This window comes from Heterodontus francisci, chromosome 19, assembly GCF_036365525.1.
Source record: "Heterodontus francisci isolate sHetFra1 chromosome 19, sHetFra1.hap1, whole genome shotgun sequence".
NCBI lineage: Eukaryota > Metazoa > Chordata > Chondrichthyes > Heterodontiformes > Heterodontidae > Heterodontus > Heterodontus francisci.
This window is the reverse complement of record NC_090389.1, coordinates 88,236,049-88,256,918: the sequence shown is the minus strand read 5'-3', so window position 1 is coordinate 88,256,918 and position 20,870 is coordinate 88,236,049. Positions and strand designations below refer to the sequence as shown.

General features: G+C 51.4%; 1 protein-coding gene across 1 annotated transcript in view; it reads right to left on the bottom strand.

Annotated features, from left to right (window-relative positions):
- LOC137380352 (uncharacterized) overlaps positions 1 to 20,870 on the bottom strand; it is a 142,305-nt gene that overhangs the window by 108,533 nt on the left and 12,902 nt on the right. The window contains exons 4-5 of the mRNA XM_068052280.1: positions 11,165 to 11,217; positions 1,026 to 1,151 (exon numbers count right to left, since the gene is read on the bottom strand). Coding sequence (XP_067908381.1) covers positions 1,026 to 1,151; positions 11,165 to 11,217 — 179 coding nt within the window. The remainder of the gene's footprint in view (positions 1 to 1,025; positions 1,152 to 11,164; positions 11,218 to 20,870) is intronic.

Sequence of the window (20,870 nt, the reverse complement as noted above, 5' to 3'; positions counted from 1 at the left end):
AGAGCAATGATGACGGCAGATTTGAAAGTGGGGGGAACAGTACCTGAGGAGGGAGAACCACCAACAATATCAGTCAGTGTGGTAGCTAGGAAGGGTGGTCAGTAATTTAGGGGGAATACAGTTGATGGAGCAGGAGGTGGATCTCATGGAGGGGTTGAGGGGAGATAGGAGATAAAACGAAGTAACAGGTTTGGGGCTAGGGCAGGGGTGAAACTTTAGAGGAAATTTCTCCTGGTGGGTTACGGGAAGGGAGGGACACGGCAGAGTTAGCTGATTGGATAGTCTCATTCTTGTGACAAACAAGTTCATGAGCTCCTCGCACTTATTGTTGGAGGTGAAGGTGGAGGGGACAGGGGGTTTAAGATGCAGTAGAGAAAAAACGCCGGGGTTATCTTTACATTCCAGGATGACCCTAGAATAGTGAACAGTTTTAGTAGATGAGAGCAGGACCCAATAGTGTTTTATGTGGTCTAACCAGATCCAACAGTGGATGGCTAAACCAGTCGTCCACCATATCCTTTAAAGTCTGCATCCCTTGACTTAAGGGAGGGGAGATGAGGGCTGTACCGGGGGTGACGGCCACACGAGAGGCAGTAATGGTTCCAATGGGGATGAGGGCATCGCAGGTGGAGTCGAGGGTGTGGTTGAGCAGATCAGTAGCAGCAGAAATGTGCTGCTGAAAGGAGTGCCAATGGCTAGACAGTTGGGATTTGAAAGTGCCATTGTAATTGAATCAGGGCGGATATAGAATCAGGTAGGGTATGGGGATGTGGGTGGAGAGCAATACAAGGAGACGGCCTTATCTGTGATTGACACAATGGGATTGGCAAGGTCGCATGAGATGAGAAGGTCAAGGTTTAATCAGGAGCCAGAGTAGGTCAGCAAGAATAGGGGGCAACGAATGAATTCAATATCGTGCTGTGCTATGGCCCAGTGACCCCCGACTGACACTATGGGAGAGGCATTTACATTGGAGCCATGGTTCCCACATTGGGTCTTTGACCTGCCCAATGCTCTGGTCTTACCTGAATGAATGAGGGGAATTTTAGGTTTCCTTTTGAGTCTCTTCTCTGCTTCCTTCTGCGCCTTCTGTGCAGAGCTTCCTTGTTCTCGTAAATATCCAGGAAGATGGGTTGCTTGACTATTTCGCGCTAAACAAGGTGCAATAATAAAAAAGTCTGAACTTTCATTCGATATTGTAGAAATTACACTTCTCTCCCACCACCTGCCCAACCCTGGTCATTTTTTCCCCACCTCCCCATCAGATGGCTCCAATTCAGGAAGTAAGGGGTTCGGGGAGCAAGGCTGAATGGGGTGGGAGGGAGGTGAAGGGGGTGGGTGGGGGAGGGAGGTGAAGGAGTGGGGAGGGTGAAGGGGGTGGGTGGGGGAGGGAGGTGAAGGAGTGGGGAGGGTGAAGGGGGTGGGTGGGGGAGGGAGGTGAAGGAGTGGGGAGGGTGAAGGGGGTGGGTGGGGGAGGGAGGTGAAGGAGTGGGGAGGGTGAAGGGGGTGGGTGGGGGAGGGAGGTGAAGGAGTAGGTGGGGGAGGGGGTGATGGTGTACGGCTGCTTCCAACTAGTTACACAGGTGACATTTCAGCGTGCAGTGGGGGATCTGCATGAATTTGAGACCTTCGCCTCCCCCACCACCCTACACTGTTGGGGACCCCAGAGACTATGCCAGCTCGCACGGGGCTGGGGCTGGGGCTGGGGCGGAGAGGGAAGAGGTGAACCTGAGGCGGGGCGAGTGGCAGTCACGCAGCGATAGTCCCTAGCACCTTCCAGCTGAGGGTTACCAAGGGAACGGTGTTCCTCTGAGCTGCAGCAGAGAGGGAGAGAGAGAGAGAAAGAAAATAAAAAAGCTGGTGTTGAGGGAGAATTTACCACCTGGGAATTGGGCTGTGTTGCACCTGTTCTTCATCAGAACATGAAAAAGGAGCAGCCGGAGGCCATTCGGCCCGTCAAGCCTGCTCTGCTATTCAATAAGATCATGACTGATCTACCTCAAATCCACCTTCCTCCTACTATCCCCACATCTCTTAATTTACTCTACTATTCCCCTAGGTCTCAATTCCCTGTCAGGCAACAGCTGGGCTACAAAGGCCCAAAGGGGCAAACACAAAGTGTTCATACCTGCCATATTGACAGAGGAGATAGAGCCCACGTCGAGAGTCTGTGCCAACAGTAATCAATGTTACAACTAATGTATGGAGATGAACCTCCTCCATTTTCAAAAATTTGGAAACTAAATTGGATAAGCTTACTTTACTTTTTAAAAAGGTACCTTTCTCCCTCTCATTTAAGCTCAGTTGGGTGGTGAGCAATACTTTAGTTTCCTCACCCATGTGGCCACTGACCTACACTGGCTCAAATTTCAACTTCATATCCTCGTTGTCAAATCTCTCCACAGCCTTGCACCCCTACCCCTCCCTATCTCTGTAATCTCCTCCAGCCTCACAACCCTCAGAGATGTCACTTCGTTCCTCCGCTATTGGTGGCAGTGCCTTCAGCTGCCTGGGCCCTAAGCTCTGGAATTCCCTCCCTAAACCTCTCCGCCTCTCGCTCTCTCAAGCTTTTGGTCACCTGTCCGAATGTCTCCTTCTTTGGCTGGGTGAAAATTTTGTCTGATTATGCTCCTGTGAACTGTCTTGCGATGTTTCACGAGGTTAAAGGTGCTATATAAATTCAGGTTGTCATCGTTGCCTTGTGTTACTAGGTCTAGAGGAGGAGAATCGATGGAGGTTGAGATGATAAGTGTTCCCTTGACAGAAAAACAGGAGGAGGCCATTCAGCCCCTCCAGCCTGTTCCACCATTCAATCAGATCATGACTGATCTGTATCTCAATTCTATTTATCCAACTCTGCTCCATATCCCTCGATACTCTGACCCAACAAAACCCGCAGTCATGAAAGCTCCAAGTGATCCCCAGCATCTACAGCTTTTTGGGGGAGAGAGTTCCAGATTTCCACTCCCTTTGTGTGAAGAAGTGCTTCCTGACATCACCCCTGAACGGCCTGGCTCTAATATTAAGATTATTCCCCCGTGTTCTGGACTCCCCCCACCAGAGGAAATCGTTTCTCTCTATCGACCCTATTCATCATTTTAAACGCTTCAATTAAATCACCCCACAATCTTCTTTACCCAAGGGAATGCAAGCCTAATCCAAGCAACCAGTCCTCATAATTTAAACCCTTTTAACCCCAGAATCATTCTGGTGAATCTGTGCTGTTCCCCCTCCTTACTGAGGTGCGGGGCCCAAAACTGAACACAGTTAATCCCGATGGGGTCAGGCCAGAACTGAACACAGTTCCTCCCGATGGAGTCAGACCAGAACTGAACACAGTTACTCCCGATGGAGTCTGACCGGAACTGAACACAGTTACTCCCGATGGGGTCTGACCGGAACTGAACACAGTTACTCCCGATGGAGTCTGACCGGAACTGAACACAGTTACTCCCGATGGAGTCAGACCAGAACTGAACACAGTTACTCCCGATGGAGTCTGACCGGAACTGAACACAGTTACTCCCGATGGGGTCTGACCGGAACTGAACGCAGTTACTCCCGATGGGGTCTGACCGGAACTGAACACAGTTACTCCCGATGGAGTCTGACCAGAACTGAACACAGTTACTCCCGATGGAGTCTGACCGGAACTGAACACAGTTACTCCCGATGGGGTCTGACCGGAACTGAACACAGTTACTCCCGATGGAGTCTGACCGGAACTGAACACAGTTACTCCCGATGGAGTCAGACCAGAACTGAACACAGTTACTCCCGATGGAGTCTGACCGGAACTGAACACAGTTACTCCCGATGGGGTCTGACCGGAACTGAACGCAGTTACTCCCGATGGGGTCTGACCGGAACTGAACACAGTTACTCCCGATGGAGTTTGACCAGAACTGAACACAGTTACTCCCGATGGGGTCTGACCAGAACTGAACACAGTTACTCCCGATGGGGTCTGACCAGAACTGAACACAGTTACTCCCGATGGGGTCTGACCGGAACTGAACACAGTTACTCCCGATGGAGTCTGACCGGAACTGAACACAGTTACTCCCGATGGAGTCTGACCAGAACTGAACACAGTTACCACCGATGGGGTCTGACCGGAACTGAACACAGTTACTCCCGATGGAGTCTGACCGGAACTGAACACAGTTACTCCCGATGGGGTCTGACCGGAACTGAACACAGTTACTCCCGATGGGGTCTGACCGGAACTGAACACAGTTACTCCCGATGGGGTCTGACCGGAACTGAACACAGTTACTCCCGATGGGGTCTGACCGGAACTGAACACAGTTACTCCCGATGGAGTCTGACCAGAACTGAACACAGTTACTCCCGATGGAGTCTGACCAGAACTGAACACAGTTACTCCCGATGGGGTCTGACCGGAACTGAACACAGTTACTCCCGATGGGGTCTGACCAGAACTGAACACAGTTACTCCCGATGGAGTCTGACCAGAACTGAACACAGTTACTCCCGATGGAGTCTGACCAGAACTGAACACAGTTACTCCCGATGGGGTCTGACCAGAACTGAACACAGTTACTCCCGATGGAGTCTGACCGGAACTGAACACAGTTACTCCCGATGGGGTCTGACCGGAACTGAACACAGTTACTCCCGATGGAGTCTGACCGGAACTGAACACAGTTACTCCCGATGGAGTCAGACCAGAACTGAACACAGTTACTCCCGATGGAGTCTGACCGGAACTGAACACAGTTACTCCCGATGGGGTCTGACCGGAACTGAACGCAGTTACTCCCGATGGGGTCTGACCGGAACTGAACACAGTTACTCCCGATGGAGTTTGACCAGAACTGAACACAGTTACTCCCGATGGGGTCTGACCAGAACTGAACACAGTTACTCCCGATGGGGTCTGACCAGAACTGAACACAGTTACTCCCGATGGGGTCTGACCGGAACTGAACACAGTTACTCCCGATGGAGTCTGACCGGAACTGAACACAGTTACTCCCGATGGAGTCTGACCAGAACTGAACACAGTTACCACCGATGGGGTCTGACCGGAACTGAACACAGTTACTCCCGATGGAGTCTGACCGGAACTGAACACAGTTACTCCCGATGGGGTCTGACCGGAACTGAACACAGTTACTCCCGATGGGGTCTGACCGGAACTGAACACAGTTACTCCCGATGGGGTCTGACCGGAACTGAACACAGTTACTCCCGATGGGGTCTGACCGGAACTGAACACAGTTACTCCCGATGGAGTCTGACCAGAACTGAACACAGTTACTCCCGATGGAGTCTGACCAGAACTGAACACAGTTACTCCCGATGGGGTCTGACCGGAACTGAACACAGTTACTCCCGATGGGGTCTGACCAGAACTGAACACAGTTACTCCCGATGGAGTCTGACCAGAACTGAACACAGTTACTCCCGATGGAGTCTGACCAGAACTGAACACAGTTACTCCCGATGGGGTCTGACCAGAACTGAACACAGTTACTCCCGATGGAGTCTGACCAGAACTGAACACAGTTACCACCGATGGGGTCTGACCAGAACTGAACACAGTTACTCCCGATGGAGTCTGACCAGAACTGAACACAGTTACTCCCGATGGGATCTGACCAGAACTGAACACAGTTACCACCGATGGGGTCTGACCAGAACTGAACACAGTTACTCCCGATGGAGTCTGACCAGAACTGAACACAGTTACTCCCGATGGAGTCTGACCAGAACTGAACACAGTTACTCCCGATGGGGTCTGACCAGAACTGAACACAGTTACTCCCGATGGAGTCTGACCAGAACTGAACACAGTTACTCCCGATGGGATCTGACCAGAACTGAACACAGTTACCACCGATGGGGTCTGACCGGAACTGAACACAGTTACTCCCGATGGAGTCTGACCAGAACTGAACACAGTTACTCCCGATGGAGTCTGACCAGAACTGAACACAGTTACTCCCGATGGGGTCTGACCGGAACTGAACACAGTTACTCCCGATGGGGTCTGACCAGAACTGAACACGGTTACTCCCGATGGGGTCTGACCAGAACTGAACACAGTTACTCCCGATGGAGTCTGACCAGAACTGAACACAGTTACTCCCGATGGAGTCTGACCAGAACTGAACACAGTTACTCCCGATGGGGTCTGACCAGAACTGAACACAGTTACTCCTGATGGAGTCTGACCGGAACTGAACACAGTTACTCCCGATGGAGTCTGACCAGAACTGAACACAGTTACTCCCGATGGAGTCTGACCAGAACTGAACACAGTTACTCCCGATGGGGTCTGACCAGTACTGAACACAGTTACTCCCGATGGAGTCTGACCAGAACTGAACACAGTTACTCCCGATGGAGTCTGACCAGAACTGAACACAGTTACTCCCGATGGAGTCTGACCAGAACTGAACACAGTTACTCCCGATGGAGTCTGACCAGAACTGAACACAGTTACTCCCGATGGGGTCTGAGCAGAACTGAACACAGTTACTCCCGATGGAATCTGACCAGAACTGAACACAGTTACTCCCGATGGAGTCTGACCAGAACTGAACACAGTTACTCCCGATGGGGTCTAACCAGAACTGAACACAGTTACTCCCGATGGGGTCTGACCAGAACTGAACACAGTTACTCCCGATGGAGTCTGACCGGAACTGGACACAGTTGCTCCATATGGGTTCTGACCAGAACTGAACACAGTTACTCCCGATGGAATCTGACCAGGGCTCTGTGCAACTGAAGCATCACTTCCTCACTATTGTATTCAATCCCTTTGAGATAAAGGACAACATTCCATTGGTCTCTTTGATTATTTTCTGTACCTGTGCACTGGCTCTTCGTGATTTGTGTACATGGAAACCCAAATCTCTCTGCTCCTGCACAGCTCCTGGTCACTCACCATTAGGAAAATATTCCGATCTGTCTTTCTCAGATCCACAGTGGATGATCTCACACTTCCCCAGTAGCATCTGCCGCAGCTTTGTAACTTCCTGCTTCCAGCTACACAACTTCCTGTTGCTCCTTAGTGTCATCTGTAATTGCAGATATCAAACTCTCTATTCCTTCCTCCAATTCATTATCAATATGGTGAAAAGTTAAGGTCCCAGAACAGATCCCTGAGAACATCACTGTCACATCCCACCAATCACAGAGCGGATCCTTTATCCATCTCTCTGTCTCCTGTTATCAACTCATCACAAGATCGCCTCCAATTCCACACACTCTGATTTTTACTAATAACCTCCTGAGTGGAATCTTCCCAAAAACCGACTGGAAATCCAAATTGATAACATCGGCCGAGGCATTGAGTACAAGAGTTGGGACATCATGTGACAGTTGTACATAACGTTGGTTAGGCCGCACTTGGAGTACTGTGTGCAGTTCTGGTCGCCGCACTACAGGAAAGATGTGATTAAGAGGGTGCAGAAAAGATTCACAAGGATGTTGCCTGGCTTGGAGGGCTTGAGTTAGCAAGAGAGATTGGATAGGCTGGGTCTGTTTTTCCCTGGAGCGAAGGAGGCTGAGAGGGGACATGATAGAGGTATATAAAATTATGAGAGGCATAGATAGGGTAGATAGCCAGAGTCTGTTTCCCATGGTAGGAGTGAGTAAAACTAGAGGGCATAGATTTAAGGTGAGAGGGAGGAGGTTTAAAGGGGATCAAAGGGGTAAATTTTTCACACAAAGAATAGTGGGTATCTGGAATGAGCTGCCTGAGGAGGTGGTGGAGGCAGGAACAGTAGCGACATTTAAGAGGCATCAGGACAGGTACTTGAATGAGCAAGGCATAGAGGGATATGGAATTAATGCAGGCAGGTGGGATTAGTATAGATAGGCATTATGGTCGGCATGGATGCGGTGGGCCGAAGGGCCTGTTTCTATGCTGTACGACTCTATGACATCCAGAGATGATCTGCTATCCACCAGACCTCAAAAAATTCAACTGGATTTGTCAGACATGATCGACACTTCACAAATTCTCGCTGACGCTCTTTGATCAGCTGATATCTGCCACAAGTGCTCGGTCACACAGACCCTGAGGAGAGATTCCAGTAACTTCCACACAACTGACACTAGTTTCCTGGTTTCTGCCTCCTCTTTTTCAAATACTGGACTGGTATTTACACCTTTCTGATCCAAAGGCTCAATTCCTGAATCCAGATAGCTTTGTAAAATGATGACTGACACATCTGCAATTCCCTCAGCTATTCCATTCAACCTCTATCGATTCTCCTCCTCGAGCCCTGGTAGGGAAACCATTAAGCACTGGGTGATTTGTCCATCTTAAATCCCGTTATTTTCTCCATTGCCTTTCTTTTTGTGAATTAAATCCACCAAGTTCCTTCCCTGGACTTGTTTTTTGATCCTCTTGGTAATTTGCCATCTTCTTCCACTATGAAAGCAAGTCGAAAGTAGTCACTTATCAGGTCTGCCATTGCTTTAATACCCATGATAATCTCCTGAATCGGTTGTTCTTGGCTCGCATATTTCCCTTTGCCACTCCCTTTCTCTTCACACATTTCTAAAAACTTTTTATCTGTTAGCTTTGACATCCTTTTCCGTACTCCCCTGTCCTGGCTTTCTTTGTTTTATTTATTCTTTTATGGGATGGGGGTGTTACTGGCGAGGCCAGCATTTGTTACCCATCCCTAATTGCCCTTGAACTGAGTGGCTTGCTACACCATCTCAGAGGGCATTTAAGAGTCAACCACATGTAGGCCAGACCAGGTAAGGACAGCAGATTTCCTTCCCTAAAGGACATCAGTGAACCAGATGGGTTTTTACAGCAATTGACAATGATTTCATGGCCATCATTACTGAGACTAGCTCTCAATTCCAGACTTTTATTAATTAATTGAATTTAAATTCCAGCAGCTGCCTTGGTGGGATTTGAACCCCTGTCCCCAGGGCATTAGCCCGAGCCTCTAGATTCCATTCTAGTGTTTGGGATAGTCTAAATCAACATTAACTGGAGAACCAACCAGGGCTATTCCAAGTCCGTGGTGGATCAGTGCCACGCTAGAGCTCCCCCTGTCAACATAACAATTCAGAAGCAACTCCGCGTTTGACCCTGTGTGCGGGGGATGACCCTTCCTGTACCCCAATGGTGATTAAACCTCTGTTGGAGCTTGCTGGAGGAAGTGTCGCACTGGTATTACCCAAGCATCTTTCACAAATTCAGGATATCGCAAAGCACTGCACAGCCAATAAAGTAGTTTTGAAATGTAGTCACTGTTATAATGTGGGAAATACTGCAGCCAATGTGTGCTCAGCAAGATCCCACAAACAGCACTGTGATAATGACCAGATAATCTGTTTTTTTAGTAATATTGAATGAGGGATAAATATTGACCCCAGGGCACCAGGGGGAACTGCCCTGCTCTTCTTCAAAACAGGGACCACGGTGTCCACCTGAGGGGGAAGCCGCAGCCCTAAGTTTAACGTCCCAGATGAAGGAGGGCACCTCCAACAGTGCAGCACTCCCTCAGTACTGACCCTCCGACAGTGCAGCGCTCCCTCAGTGCTGACCCTCCGACAGTGCGGCACTCCCTCAGGACTGACCCTCTGACAATGAAGCACTCCCTCAGTACTGACCCTCTGACAATGAGGCACTCCCTCAGTACTGATCCTCCGACAGTGCAGCACTCCCTCAGGACTGACCCTCTGACAATGAAGCACTCCCTCAGTACTGACCCTCTGACAATGAAGCACTCCCTCAGTACTGATCCTCCGACAGTGCAGCACTCCCTCAGTACTGACCCTCCAACAGTATATAAAAACATAAGAAATAGGAGCAGGAGAAGGCCATTCAGCCCTTCGAGCCAGCTCAGCCAATGAGATCATGGCTGACTTCTACTTCAACACCATTTTCCTGTACTATCCCTGTATCCCTTGATGCTTTTATTTTGTAGAAATCTATCGCTTTCAGTCTTGAAGATACTCAACGACTGAGCCTCTGGGGCAGAGAATTCCAAAGATTCACCAAACTAAGTGAAGAAATTCTTCCTCATCTCAGTTCTAAATGGTCTGCCCTTTATTCGGAGACAGTGTGCTCTGGTTCTAGACTCCCCAGCCAGGGAAAACATCCTTCCTGCATCTACCCTGTCGAGCCCTGTAAGAATTTTGTATGTTTGAATGAGATCATCTCTCATGTTTCTAAACTCCAGAGAATAGAGGCCCAGTCTATTTAGTCTTTTTCTCATAGGACAATCCCTCCATCCCAGGAATTAGTTTGGTGAACCTTCGTGGCACTCCCTCTATGGCAAGTACATCTTTCCTTGGGTAAGGAGACCAAAACTGTGCACAATACTCCAGGTGCGGTCTCACCAAAACTGTGCACAATACTCCAGGTGCGGTCTCACCAAAACTCAATATAATTGCAGTAATCACCTTTACTCCTATACTCAAATCTTCTTGTAATAAAGGCAGAGCTCCCTCAGTACAGACCCTCCAACAGTGTGGCCCTCCCTCAGTACTGACCCTCCGACAGTGCAGCACTCCCTCAGTACAGCCCCTCCAACAGCGTGGCACTCCCTCAGTGCAGCCCCTCCGACAGTGCGGCCCTCCCTCAGTACTGACCCTCCGACAGTGCAGCACTCCCTCAGTACAGCCCCTCCAACAGTGTGGCACTCCCTCAGTACTGACCCTCCGACAGTGTGGCATTCCCTCAGTGCAGCCCCTCCGACAGTGCGGCCCTCCCTCAGTACTGACCCTCCGACAGTGTGGCACTCCCTCAGTACTGACCCTCCGACAGTGTGGCACTCCCTCAATGCAGCCCCTCCGACAGTGTGGCACTCCCTCAGTGCAGCCCCTCCGACAGTGCAGCCCTCCCTCAGTACTGACCCTCCGACAGTGTGGCACTCCCTCAGTGCAGCCCCTCCGACAGCGTGGCACTCCCTCAGTACTGACCCTCCGACAGCGTGGCACTCCCTCAGTACTGCAGTGGGAGTGTAATTTGGATTATATGCTTATGAATCTGGAGTGCGACTTGCACCCCTAATTTTCCAACTGAGCAGTGAGACAGGGATTGCCACTGAGCGATGGTGACGTGTTTCCAAATGGAAATGTCTGCCTGCGCCCAACTATTAACTGAAGATAGCATGGATGATGAGACCATTCCTGGTCTCCACGCAAAAAATACCATTCTCGTTTTCCTCTTCTTCTTTTGTTTGGTAAAACGATCGAGCTTCAAACCTGCCAGAGAGAAAATTAAACAGAACTCAGAGCCGCAGCAGAGAGGAAACCCCCAATGAGATATCCAGTGCAGTACTAACCAGCTAAACATACAGCAGAATACCACCATCAAACTCTCTTACTGGTAATGTCTGTCAGAGTACAAACAGGATGGCAAAAAAACACGAGCTGTGGAAGCAGCTTTAATCTGCATGGAGCCCTTTTTTTAAATGAGCCAGCTTCGAGGTGAGGACAGGGAACACACAACCCAGTCACCTGTGACCCTCACTCAATGTATTACTGGGCCTCCATTATTTATTTAGAGATACAGCACTGAAACAGGCCCTTCGGCCCACCGAGTCTGTGCCGACCAAGAACCACCCATTTATACTAACCTTACAGTAATCCCATATCCCCTACCTACACGAGGGGCAATTTACAATGGCCAATTTACCTATCACCTGCAAGTCTTTGGCAGTTGGAGGAAACCGGAGCACCCGGCGGAAACCCACGCAGACACAGGGAGAACTTGCAAACTCCACACAGGCAGTACCCAGAATTGAACCCGGGTCCCTGGAGCTGTGAGGCTGCAGTGCTAACCACTGCGCCACTGTGCCGCCCTAAATTTATCTAGGCAGAGTTCAGACTCAATGCTGTTGTCTCCCTTTTTCCTGTTACCCAGGAAAGAAAGCAAAGTACCTGTCCTGGGAGTGAATCAGAATCACAAAATCACAGAATAATACAGTGCAGAAGAGGCTCTTCGGCCCATGGAGTTTGCACCGATGCATTAAAGACACCTGACCTGTCTACCTAATCCCATTTGCCAGCACTTGGCCCATAGCCTTGAATGTTATGACGTGCCAAGTGCTCATCCAGGTACTTTTTAAAGGATGTGAGGCAACCCGCCTCTACCACCCTCCCAGGCAGGGCATTCCAGACTGTCACCACCCTCTGGGTAAAAAAGTTCTTCCTCAAATCCCCCTTAAACCTCCTGCCCCTCACCTTAAACTTGTGACCCCTCGTAACTGACCCTTCAACTAAGGAGAACAGCTGCTCCCTATCCACCCTGTCCATGCCCCTCATAATCTTGTACACCTCGATCAGGTCACCCCTCAGTCTTCTCTGCTCCAGCGAAAACAACCCAAGCCTATCCAACCTCTCTTCATAGCTTAAATGTTCCATCCCAGGCAACATCCTGGTGAATCGCCTCTGCACCCCCTCCAGTGCAATCACATCCTTCCTATAATGTGGCGACCAGAATTGCACACAGTACTCCAGCTGTGACCTTACCAAAGTTCTGTACAACTCCGACATGACCTCCCTGCTTTTGTAATCTATGCCTCAATTGATAAAGGCAAGTGTCCCATATGCCTTTTTCACCACCCTATTAACCTGCCCTTCTGCCTTCAGAGATCGATGGACAAACACGCCAAGGTCCCTTTGTTCCTCGGAACTTCCCAGTGTCAGGCCATTCATTGAATACTTCCGTGTCACATTACTCCTTCCAAAGTGCATCACCTCACACTTTTCAGGGTTAAATTCCATCTGCCACTTTTCTGCCCATTTGACCATCCCGTCTATATCTTCCTGTAACCCAAGGCACTCAACCTCACTGTTAACCACTCGGCCAATTTGTGTGTCATCCGCGAACTTACTGATCCTACCCCCCACATAGTCATCTATGTCGTTTATATAATGACAAACAATAGGGGACCCAGCACAGATCCCTGTGGTACACCACTGGACACTGGTTTCCAGTCACTAAAACTGCCGTCTGTCATCACTCTCTGTCTCCTACAGCTAAGCCAATTTTGAATCCACCTTATCAAGTTACCCTGTATCCCATGTGCATTTGCTTTCTCGATAAGTCTCCCATGTGGGACCTTGTCAAAGGCTTTGCTGAAATCCATGTAAACTACATCAACTGCACTACCCTCATCTACACACCTGGTCACTTGCTCAAAAAATTCAATCAAATTTGTTAGGCATGACCTCCCTCTGACAAAGCCATGCTGACTATTCCTAATCAAATTTTGCCTCTCCAAGTGGAGATAGATTCTCTCCTTCAGAATTTTCTCCAATAGTTTCCTTACCACTGACGTGAGACTCACTGGTCTGTAGTTCCCTGACTTATCTCTACAACCTTTTTTAAATAGTGGGACCACATTTGCTGTTCTCCAGTCCTCTGGCACCTCCCCCGTGGCCAGAGAGGAATTAAAAATTTGGGTCAGAGCCCCTGCAATCTCCACCCTTGCCTCCCACAGCATTCTGGGACAAATCATCCAGACCTGGAGATTTGTCCACTTTTAAGCCTGCCAAAACCTCCAATACCTTGTCACTCCCTATGACAATTTGCTCAGGAACCTCACAGTCTCTCTCTCTGAGTTCCTTATCTGCATCCTCATTCTCTTGGGTGAAGACAGATGTGAAATATTCGTTCAACACCCTACCAATGTCATCTGTCTCCACCCACAGATTTCCCCCTCGGTCCCTAATGAGTCCTACTCTTTCCCTGGTTATCCTCTTCCCATTGATATACTTTTCGAATATCTTGGGATTTTCCCTACTTTTACCAGCCAGAGCTTTCTCATTTCCCCTCTTTGCTCTCCTAATTGCTTTCTTAAGCTCCATTTTCTGTACTCCACTAATGCTTCCGTTGATTTGCTCTCCTTGTATTTGCTAAAAGCCTCTCTTTTCCTTCTCATCGTACCCTGAATGTTTCTGGTTATCCATGGTACTCTGGGCTTGTTGCTCCTAGTATTACCCTCGAGGGAACATGTTGGGCCTGTACCCTCCCCATTTCCTTTTTGAATGCCCCCCCACTGCTTTTCTGTAGATTTCCCGACAAATAACTCTTTCCAGTCTACCTTGGCCAGATCCTGCCTTATTTTACTAAAATTCGCTCTCCTCCAATCCAAAACCTTTTTTTGCAACTTGTCTATTTCTTTCTCCATAACAAGCTTAAACTGTACCATGTTGTGGTCGCTATCACCAAAATGCTCCCCCCACCAACACATCAACCACCTGTCCAGCTTCATTCCCCAGAATTTGTCCAGCACTGCACCCTCCCTTGTTGGATCCTCTACATATTGAGCTAAGAAGTTCTCCTGTATACATTTTAAGAACTCCACTCCCTCGAGCCCTTAACACGATGACTATCCCAATTAATGTTTGGAAAGTTGAAATCACCGAATAGAATTTCTTTCTTTTGGGCCTCCTTATCTTGAGAGACAATGGATACGCGCCTGGAGGTGGTCAGTGGTTTGTGAAGCAGCGCCTGGAGTGGCTATAAAGGCCAATTCTGGAGTGACAGGCTCTTCCACAGGTGCTGCAGAGAAATTTGTTTGTTGGGGCTGTTGCACAGTTGGCTCTCCCCTTGCGCCTCTGTCTTTTTTCCTGCCAACTACTAAGTCTCTTCGACTCGCCACAATTTAGCCCTGTCTTTATGGCTGCCCGCCAGCTCTGGCGAATGCTGGCAACTGACTCCCACGACTTGTGATCAATGTCACACGATTTCATGTCGCGTTTGCAGACGTCTTTATAGCGGAGACATGGACGGCCGGTGGGTCTGATACCAGTGGCGAGCTCGCTGTACAATGTGTCTTTGGGGATCCTGCCATCTTCCATGCGGCTCACATGGCCAAGCCATCTCAAGCGCCGCTGACTCAGTAGTGTGTATAAGCTGGGGATGTTGGCCGCTTCAAGGACTTCTGTGTTGGAGATATAGTCCTGCCACCTGATGCCAAGTATTCTCCGAAGGCAGCGAAGATGGAATGAATTGAGACGTCGCTCTTGGCTGGCATACGTTGTCCAGGCCTCGCTGCCGTAGAGCAAGGTACTGAGGACACAGGCCTGATACACTCGGACTTTTGTGTTCCGTGTCAGTGCGCCATTTTCCCACACTCTCTTGGCCAGTCTGAACATAGCAGTGGAAGCCTTACCCATGCGCTTGTTGATTTCTGCATCTAGAGACAGGTTACTGGTGATAGTTGAGCCTAGGTAGGTGAACTCTTGAACCACTTCCAGAGCGTGGTCGCCAATATTGATGGATGGAGCATTTCTGACATCCTGCCCCATGATGTTCGTTTTCTTGAGGCTGATGGTTAGGCCAAATTCATTGCAGGCAGACGCAAACCTGTCGATGAGACTCTGCAGGCATTCTTCAGTGTGAGATGTTAAAGCAGCATCGTCAGCAAAGAGGAGTTCTCTGATGAGGACTGATGAGGACCGAATAGAATTACTCTATTACTTTTACACAGCTCTGCGAATTGCGCACATATTTGCTCCTCAATTTCCCACTGACTATCTGGGGGTCTATAATAAATACCTAGTAACGTGGCTTTCCCTTTTTTATTCCTAAACTCTACCCATAAAGCTTCATTTGATACCCCCTCCAAGATATCATCTCTCCTTACTGCAGTAACTGACTCCTTAACTAGTATTGCAATGCCCCCTCCTCTTTTACCCCCTCCTGTCTCGCCTGAAGTTTCTATATCCCGGGATATTGAGCTGACAATCCTGCCCCTCCCTCAACCATGTCTCCATGATGGCTATATCACAATTTCACGTGACCGGTGGACACCGCAAGGACTGGAGTGCATTGTCGACGCCAAGAATGGCATTTTAAGACCATCCTGGTCTTACTCCCTTCAAACCTACTTCTGCTGTATTCCCTCTGACTTGTTCGCTTTCCTGTGTTTAGCTGTGTCCCTATTCTGCTAGGAGTCTGCATCCCCTTGCTCTGCCAAATTAGTTTAAACTCCTCCCAACAGCACTCGCAAACCCGCCAGCAAGGATGTTAGTCCCCCTCTGGTTCAGATGTAGACCGTCCCACTTGCACAGGTCCCACCTTCCCCAGAAACGGTCCCAGTGGTCCAGGAATCTAAAACCCTCCCTCCTGCACCAACTCTTAAGCCACGCATTCATCTGTGCTATTCTCCTATTTTTACACTCACTAGCACATGGCACTGGGAGTAATCCAGAGATTACAACCCGAGAGGTCCTGCTTGTTAGTCTACTGCCTAACTCCCTGAATTCTTGATGCAAGACCTCATCCCTCTTTGTGTTTGATGGGGACAGTGTAGAGGGAGCTTTACTCTGTATCTAACCACGTTTTTTTTTTTGTATTTTCTTTTTTAAGCTGGCCTTTATACCCCAGGCCCCTTTTATATATTTTATGTCGAGGGGGCCTTTATTCCTCAGGCCCCCTTTATACACATATTTTTAAAATAACTTGATTAAAGACAGATAAATAAACAAAAAACTCAAATTAAAATGCCATCCTCGGCATTGACAATGTACTCCAGTCCCTGCAGTGTCCACCGGTCGCAAAAGGCCTCAAGCGTACCGGCAGACACCGCATGCCGGACATGGGGCATCCCTGATGCACTCCTCACCCAAAGCGAAGGGTCGCCGTCAAGGACAGGTTATCCTTGACTAGACACTCTGCGGCGGTGTATAAAAGTCGGATCCGGGCCACGAAATGCGGCCCGAGTCCGAAAGCACGCAGAGTCCCGAAACGATATTCACGATCCACCCTGACGAACGCCTTCTCCTGATCGAGGGAGAGAAAGGCGACCGACTGACCAGTCCTCTGGGAAAGATGGATCAGATCCCGGACCAGGTGGATGTTGTCCTGGATGGACCGGCCTGGGACCGTGTAGGACTGGTCGGGGTAGATCATGTGGGCCAGCACAGAGCCCAGGCGGGTAGACACAGCCCAGGCAAAGATCTTATGATCCGTGCTGAGGAGGGAGACCGGACGCCAGATTTTAAGCAGGCGGAGATCGCCCCTCTCCGGCAGCAGGACGATGACCGCCCTGCGCCACAAGAGGGGTATCTCCCCGGTTGTCAGGCTTTCCCCCAGGACCCACGTGTAATCGTCCCCCAGGACGTCCCAGAACGCCTTGAGGAACTCCACGGTCAACCCATCCTGCCCTGGGGATTTGCCCCTTGAGAGCTGGTGGAGGGCGCCGGTCAGCTCCGCCAACGTGAGCGGAGCCTCCAATCATTCGGCGCCCTCTGGGCTGACGTGCGGCAGGTCCTCCCACAAAGCTCTGCGCGCGTCCTCGCTGGACAGATCCGGAGAGAACAACGCACTGTAATAAGCACGGACCAGGAGGCCCATTCCCTCCGGATCCGTGATGGAGGATCCGTCGTCGGCCAGCAGCTCAACGAGCTGCTTATGGACCCCCTGCCATTTTTCCAGCAAGTAGAAGAAGGGTGAGGCGCGGTCCAAACCTTCCAGGATCTGGATCCGCGACCTCACGTACGCGCCTCGGGACCCTATGAGCTGCAGGTCCCTCAGCGCGCCCTACTTCTCTTTGTACGCCTGCCACAGGGCCGGGTCCACGACGGCATGACCGAGGCGGGTCTCCAAGTCGAGCACCTCCCTCTCAAGGCGGCCGATCTCGGCTTCCTGCCTCTCGGTCGACCCCTTCGCGTACTCCTGACAGAAGACGCGGATGTGAGTCTTGCCCACATCCCACCATAGCCTCAAGGAGGGGAAGCCCCCCTGCTTCCTTCTCCAGTCAGCCCAGAATCGACAGAACGAGTCCCGAAATCGCTCGTCCTCCAGCAGCCGGTTGTTAAAGTGCCAGTATGCGGACCCCGCCCGTGTGCGGAGCGGAGTGAACTCCGCCCACACCAGGTGGTGGTCCGAGCACGGCACCAGCCGCATGGAGGCCACCGACACGCGGGAGACGTACGCCTGCGAAAAGTAGAGGTGGTTGATTCGGGACCCTCCTCCTCCAGACCTCCACGTGAAGGCGCTGGAGTCGGGATGGAGATTCCGCCAGACATCCACCAAGTTAAGGGAGCTGATCAGTTCCCTCAACTTCTCCACTGACGCTTGGCCGCGCTGGGGACCGGAGCGATCCCCCACATCGAGGGTGCAGTTAAAATCCCCCCCGAGGATGATGCACTCGCCTCGATCGATGGAGCTCAAGAGAGCGGACACTTCTTCAAAGAAGCGTGCTTGCAACGTGCCGGGCCTGGGCGCGTACACGTTCACAAAGTGGAGCGGCACGCTACCCAGGTGAACGGCGAGGTGGAGCAAGCGGCCTGGCACGAGCTCCTTGACCCCCAAGATCTCCGGCTGAAAGGTCGGGGCCAACAAGATAGCCACCCCACTAGAAATAGGGGTGAGGTGACTCATGTAGACCCCACCCTGCCACTCCAGGAGCCAGGTGGCTTCGTCTCCCGGAACGGTGTGGGTTTCCTGCAGAAAGCTCACCACGTATCTCCCTTCCCTGAGGTCTGAGAGACTGTGAAATCTGCGGTGAGACCCCCTGCTGCCGTTGATGTTGAGGCTGGCTATGGTTATCTTCATGTCAAAAGTACTTAAAAACCATCACCAACACCTCACTGTGAGGAGGGAGTGGAAGTGCACCTGGCCTTCCACTCATTGAGGAACACATTAAACTGGCACCTCTCAACCAGTTTCACGCCCGTGCCTTTGCCCGCTTTCTTGAGGGTGGCCCGGACGGACTGGATGATTAGCGCCAGATTCGACCAATGGCCAAGGGCCAGCTGAACTTTATCGCAGCAACCCCTGCAAGCCGCGAGGAAATCCCGGAGTTCCACCGTGGGGATGAGAGGAGACTCGGTGGGAGGCATGAGGGACTCCACCACCTCACTGGCGATGGAATCAAGGTCGGCCTCCGTGCCCCACACCGAATCCCCATCCTCCTCCGGGTCGTCACCGCCAGCGACCGACACTCCCATCACACACTGTGGGGTGGACATCCCGGCCGCGCCAGCTGGTCACTGGAGCCTGTGGGTGCCAACGGTTCAGGACCCCCCTCCACCTCCGTCCCCAGGCCAATGAGTGGTCCAGGGGAGATGCAAGTGCCCGACTCCGGAAATCCAGCCAGACCCGGGACCGGAGGCGGAGAGAGGAAGCCATCTCCTGCCCTGCCAGCGCCCACAGACCCAGCAGTTGGGGCAAAATTTTCAATTTTAACCGGGTCAGGTGTGTCCTGGTTGGTGGCGGATTTTGGCTGGGAGGGCCGACCTTTTGGGGCCTCGCCCTTCCCTCCACTCAGGGCACCTGACCCAGTGGCAGAGGCAGAATGGGCGGCATCCACAGGCTCCCCCACAACAAGCAGGGCCCCACTTACTCCTTCAGGAGGGGCCTCATGTACAGGGGCCTCCCTCTCCCCTCCATCCTGAGGGGTAAGGAGCTCCTGCCCAGACTTTGCAGCCTTGATGATGGTGGTGGTGATGGTAACCTGGGGATGTGAACCAGGAGACAGCTCCCCTCCAACAGATGGGCCCTGCACCTCAGGGCCCTGTGTTACCTCCGTGGAGGGGTGCCTGCCCCTCTTTTTTCCAGTTGGGCGCGGAGGCTCAGAGACCTCCATGCCATCAGAGGCCTCCGCCTCTGCACTCTTTTTTTTTGTCACCCTTGGCCTGAGTCCAGCCCTGCGGCAAGTGGGCTCCCCGAGATCAGGCCTTGGGCTGTGCTCAGGCTCGGGTTGTGTCAGTGTGTCCAGGGGACGTGTCCCTTGATGTTTAATTTTCCTCCGCGCTTTCCTTCCACTTGGACGGGCACTCCCCATCCCGCCAGAGGCTGTGAAAACCACAGCCTCCGGAACCGACTGAATGGTATCTGGTGGAGGTGTTGGGGGGGTGGGAGGAGGTGCAGCGGCGCCACCCTGGACTGCTGAGGTGGAGTTGGCAGCCGGGAGGTTGGGGCAGTTCTTACGAACATGCCCCACCCCCTTGCAGACACGGCACCGCACCCCGTCCAAGGTCCAAGGGGGGATATGCGTGGAAAGTTCTTTACACAGAGGGTGGTGGGTGCATGGAACGCGTTGCCAGCGGAGGTGGTAGATGCGGGCACGATAGCGTCTTTTAAGATGTATCTAGACAGATACATGAATGGGCAGGAAGTAAAGAGATACAGACCCTTAGAAAATAGGCGACATGTTTAGAGGGAGGATTTGGATCGGCGTCGGCTTGGAGGGCCGAAGGGCCTGTTCCTGTGCTGTAATTTTCTTTGTTCTTTGTTCTTTGTCCAGAAGACGCGGTAGGCCGTTCCCTGGAACTCTACATTGAAGTGGCCATCTGTGACCTCCTCCTGCGCCAGCCGTGTAAATAACTGGCAGCGGAAGGAGTACAAGTGCCGGAGGCGGTTCTCCCGAAGACCAAGCGGGACTGGGGTGAGCCCCGTCTTTACCTCCCCCAGATGGTGCAGGTGGGGAAGGAGGAGCTCACCAGGAATTAATCTATCGAATGACCCTTTGCGCAGTGGCCTCCAGGGGGTCCACGAGCGGAAAGGTCCCGCCCATGGTGAGCCCCTTGCTCAGAGCCAGAGACACCGCCCGCTCGGTCTTCAGGAAAAACACTGCCTTCCCGTACATTTTTGAGGCAGCAACAATGGCCGAAGGGCCGACAACCTCGGCCATTGCCTTTACGCATTCCTCCATTGACATGTTCGGGTGAACGTAGCTCTTGACCCCATGCTTCGATGTTATTAATGCAAATGGTGACGGGGCAACAGGTGCAGCTGCAGCAGCCGCAGCAGCATATGAACGGGAAGGCCCCGCCACCGGCGAAGGAGGGCTTGCCATGGGGTCGCAGAACTACGCCCACCCCCATGAAAAAAAAACGCAACAGTTTTCTCTTTAACTCAAGCAATTTGATGGGAATAGAGGAGGATAGGGCTGAAA